The following is a 5,000-nucleotide window of genomic DNA, read 5'->3' on the forward strand; positions in this document are numbered from 1 at the left end:
GACTAACAGTAACACTTAACATTTAGGACGAGACATGACGCCTGGTAGGCGATAACACAATTTTTCGGGACAGAGACAACGCTCTTAACAGCCAGGTACTCATTACTTGAGTTAAGAACGGTGAGAACGTGAGTAAGGACCTTTTTCCAAGGACTGAACTAATCGCCGAGCGAAGCTCGAACCCAGGATCTTTCGGCTCCGAAAGCTAGTGTCATACCACAAGACAACATAGGTGATTTGTTCCCACTAAAGTCCTCTCCCTAACAGGTAATAAACGTTGGACATAGTGGTGTGTGTTGGTATGATTCAAGGAGGAGAGGAGATACATTAGCAGAACTGTCCTACACTGGACATCAGAAAGAAAGAAAAGAAGAGGAAGGCCCCGGGCAACATGGAGAAAACTGTCGTACTCTGGGAAAACCCATATTTTAAAATTTGGCCAGAAAACTCATTCTTCAAATATCGATCGATTTAAATGACCCTCATCTTGACAAAACTCTTCGCGAAGTCAACAAAACATAATACAGTGCTTGTTTTTGTTTTTGTTTGTTTTTAAGGGTTTTACAGCGCTTGCAACACATTTAGGTTATATCCGTGCCAGTAAAAAGGAAGAAAATGGGATAGTAAAAAGTTCTAGAATTACAATAAAGCATCCAAGAAAAGAGAAGACAAAGGGGAATTGGTTCAAATAAGAAACAGATGTAGATTCCAAAAGCACTCTATCAAAGTACTTAGTTTGAGATCACTAAAAGTCTCATCCAGACACAAGCACAGGTCCCCGCTAAGAGGAACACACTCAAATGTTTTACAAATCATATATAATATAAAGAAAGCATAATACAGTGTATAGTAGATTTACAGGACAAAAAACATTTCTCAAAACTAACTATACATTTGACTGTTTCCCTCTCAGTCAGGGTATCTGGCCAGGGCCAGGACAAATCCAAGTAATCTCATTCCAAGACAAAGACAGAAAGCAAGTTGGAAAACAGATATAGGGGAATAGAAGATACAGTAAGTACCTCGCTGCCCATTAAGGCATTCAGGCATTAAGAAATTAAGGAGCAGACTCTGGTGTATGATAAAGAACTGAACAAGTGAGTGTGAAAGGTGCCAGACAAAGCAAGAAAGAAAAGTACAAGAAAAAAAACACCCTAAAAAATCAGTCGACCTCGACTGGGGATCGAATCTCAGACGTGTATTTTTCTTTCTTGCTTTGTCTGGCACCGTTCATACACTTGTTCAGTTCTGTATCTATCTTGAGTTCCTTTTTCGACTTCTTGCTCCACCCTCATCATTCATTCATTATCAAACCCTAAGGACTTGAACTCACACAATGACGCCGTTTACTTCAAACTCCCAGAAGCAAACGCGCTACAATTCTCACTACATTTTCGATCGAGGTCGACTGATTTTTTGGGATGTTTCTTTTTCTTGTATTTTTCTTTCTTGCTTTGTCTGGCACCTTTCATACACACTTGTTCAGTTCTTCATCATTCAGACATTCGTCAAAGACTTACCCAGCAATCCCAGAGGCAGGTATCTGGCATTCTGTTCCTTGTTCTTGTTCACGGCCTCGAAGGTGAGAATCCACAGGTATTCTCTTCCCAGCATGCCTAGCTTGGAGGCGTGGGTGAGAAGGTCTAGAGTTTGACTCCTGGAGTGTCAACACAACAAAAAAATATACATGTTATGTCACTTTTGGTAATCGAGGTAAGGGTAGTTTTAGTTGTGGTGATAATAAAGATAATAATAATAATAATAATAATAATAATAATAATAATAATAATAATAATAATAATAATAATAATAATAATAATAATAATAATAATAATAATAATAATAATAATAATAATAATAATAGTAATAATAATAATAATAATAATAATAATAATAAGCATATTTATTTCGTCGAAACCTCAAAGCGCTTAAAAAAAATTTATTTTAATTCATATATAATTCAACCAACGTTGATGGGAATCATATCTCAATATCCACTAAAGGTACTCAAAGTGCTTTACAAGTCAACAGCAACACGAGAAATGACGCCTGTTACGCGATATGACATTTTTCGACAGAGATAACGCTGTAAACGGCCAGGTAAGCAGTTTACATCGTATTACAATGAGAGAATGCAAGTAAAGAGAATTTTCCAAGGACTCAACGGGACTTGAACCCAGGTCCTTTGGATCCGAAGGCAAAAAAAAAATCCCCCCCCCCCCCAAAAAAAAAAACAAAACAAAACAAGCAAACTTATATGAAAGATCTCACCTCGACAACATACCGTTTTGAAGCAATGGGTATCAAATAGATTACCCTGGAGCTAAAACATGAATTGAATTACGCATTTCCGCCACGACATCACAAGAAACGGTTGCCTAGGCATTCTGAGGTCAACAGGAAAATCACCCATGTTGTCCAAGTGAGCAAATTGGGGGTTAATAATAATCATGCCAACGGAAATGGAAAACGAAAGTGCAATGCGGCCACTTCGCCTGCTGGAACTAGGCACATGAAAACGTTAATAAGGAAATAAATTTAACGTGAGAATCTTATCTTAAGAGTCCTCAACGTTTTTTACGAGCCTGAATTACTACAATAATATTCTCAACTCCTAGTTTGCCTACAATGTTGTTTCCGCCGCTTGCAGGTTCACGTCACTGCACAATGAATGCAAACAAACGGAAATAAACAACCGAAAAACACAACAACAAAAAAGCAATTAATCACAGGAAATCATTTATTTGTTATTTCATTTTGCCCTGATGATTCTGTGAAGTGAACTTACTTGTGGCGGAAACAATATTGAAGGCAAACTAGGAAGTGAGAATATTGTAATGAATAAATAAATAAATAAATGAATAAATAAATAAATAGATGGATAAATGAATAAATAAATTAATAGATGGAAAAATGAATAAATGAATAAATAAATAATGAATAAATTAATTAATTAATAAATAAATAAATAGATGGATAAATAAATAAATAAATAATGAATGAATGAATAAAGAGATGAATAAATAAATTAGTACAAGATTCAATCAATAAAGAATAACTACAATATAAATCTAGGTCATTGACAAACAATTAAATCCCCTGGGAAAACCCGAGAGTTGCCATGACCTGAAATAAATTGGCTCTCCAGAGAATAAAGAGACAAATCGCCTGTCACAAAGTAGAGTTATAATCATAAAGAGAACAACCAAAACAGATCGAGATTTATACAGTAATGAAATCACAGTCTCACGACAACAAAACACTTTTTTTATGATTAGGACGGAGAACATTTAATATTGATCTATTAAGACTATTGTGCGGCTATGTAGTCTTGTGGTATGCCACTCGCTTTCGGATCGGAAGGTCCTGGGTTCGAGTCTCGCTCGGCGCATAGTTGAGACCCATTCTAAAGCGCTTCGGATACTTTTAGTGGATATTGCGCTATATAAATACTCAAGTTTATTTTGTTTTATGGTGGTTTTTTTTTTTGTCGAACTGTAGACCCTGCTGTCTTCAAAACGATGTATTCTATCATAGTGACTAAGGTGCTTACAATGGAATTGTATGATTAATGAACTCATTAAGGAAAAACTATTTATAAGTAAAATTATAAGAGATAAAAAATTTCAATTTTTTTTTGCAATGTGAGAAATGGAATTCATTCTCCTCCATTACGAATATAAATTAACCCGACGTGCACTTATTTGCAGGTCCGATAACCCAATTCCTTATGGTCCCATTGTTGTAATGTATTTTTTTCTTCTGTTTTTAATGACGCAAAATAAATATTGTCCATTACAACAATGTTGACCTCGGCCCAAAAGTAGGTCCGGATGTCAGACCTGCATACATTACAACAATGGGACCATGTACGTCGAATTAATCCTAAGTTTTATATGTTTTGTGTCTATCCATTCAATATCCTGCTCGGAGTTCATCAAGGCTTTAATACCGCGCTGAGACGATGGGTCACGTGCTATTCAAAGCATGCTACGTGACACAACGGCGATTCCAGAACATTCCAGAATGGAATATATTTTCTAATCCTTATAAAAGAATATAATTTTATTTACCAAAGCTGTTGATCGACGTGCATTTATTTGCAGGTCTGATAACCCAATTTCTTATTGGCTCATTGTAATGGAAATCTTTTTTAAAATGACGTAAAATATTGTCCATTACAACAATGTTAAACTAGGCCCATAAGTAGGTTCGGATGTCAGCCCTGTATATATGTACACATCAAATTAACCCCAAGTTTTATATGTTTTGTGTCTGTCCATTTAATATCCTGCTCCGAGTTCATCAAGACGTTGATACCACGCTGAGACGATGAGTCACGTGTCATCAAAAGCATGCTACGTGACACAACGGCGATTCGAGAACATTCCAGAAGGCAATAAAGCAGAATCGGGTTTTCCCAGTGGATGGCTTAAAACATGGACTCGATTACAGCCAAATGGATTGGAATCGTGGATTGGAATCGTGGATTACGATTCCCTTTTTCCATTACATTTGCCTCGTGTTCTTATTTAATTTTCGTCTTTACTTTTTAAATATTTTTCCTCAATTTATTTGTTCAGCCCATTCCTTACTTCATGAGGATTTTTGTTTGTTTTTTAAAATAACAAAATGAGTTTTATAGGTTTTTTGTTGTTTTTTTTTTTTTTTTGTTTTTATTTATTTATTAATTTTTTTTTGTTTGTTTGTTTGTTTTGTTTTGTTTTTTTTTTGGGGGGGGGGGGGGGTTGGTTTATTTTGCATTTGTTTGTGCGGTTTTGTGGTCTAGTGCTACGACACTCGCTTTTGGACCCGAAGGTCCAGTGTTCGAGACCCGTTCTGAGTGTAGTTGAATCCTTGGAAAAGGCTCTTTACACACATTCAGTCAGATGTAAAATGAGAACACGGTAGTCGGTCAACAGGGGTGTGTCTATTTTTTTTTTACGAAACCTGCCGAAACCCGACTAATCATATATAGTCTCAGGTTCACTCCCGACTGG

General features: G+C 36.1%; 1 protein-coding gene across 3 annotated transcripts in view; it reads right to left on the reverse strand.

Moving 5' to 3' along the window:
- The window catches only part of LOC144972337 (uncharacterized), a 229,826-nt gene that overhangs the window by 80,425 nt on the left and 144,401 nt on the right, over positions 1-5,000 (reverse strand). For all 3 annotated transcript variants that reach the window (XM_078913433.1, XM_078913434.1, XM_078913435.1), the window contains exon 7: positions 1,521-1,657. In XM_078913433.1, the coding sequence (XP_078769559.1) occupies positions 1,521-1,657 (137 nt within the window). The remainder of the gene's footprint in view (positions 1-1,520; positions 1,658-5,000) is intronic.

This window comes from Berghia stephanieae, chromosome 5 (assembly GCF_034508935.2).
Source record: "Berghia stephanieae isolate SIO BIC M18660-M18661 chromosome 5, UCSD_Bste_1.3, whole genome shotgun sequence".
NCBI classification, from domain to species: Eukaryota; Metazoa; Mollusca; class Gastropoda; order Nudibranchia; family Aeolidiidae; genus Berghia; species Berghia stephanieae.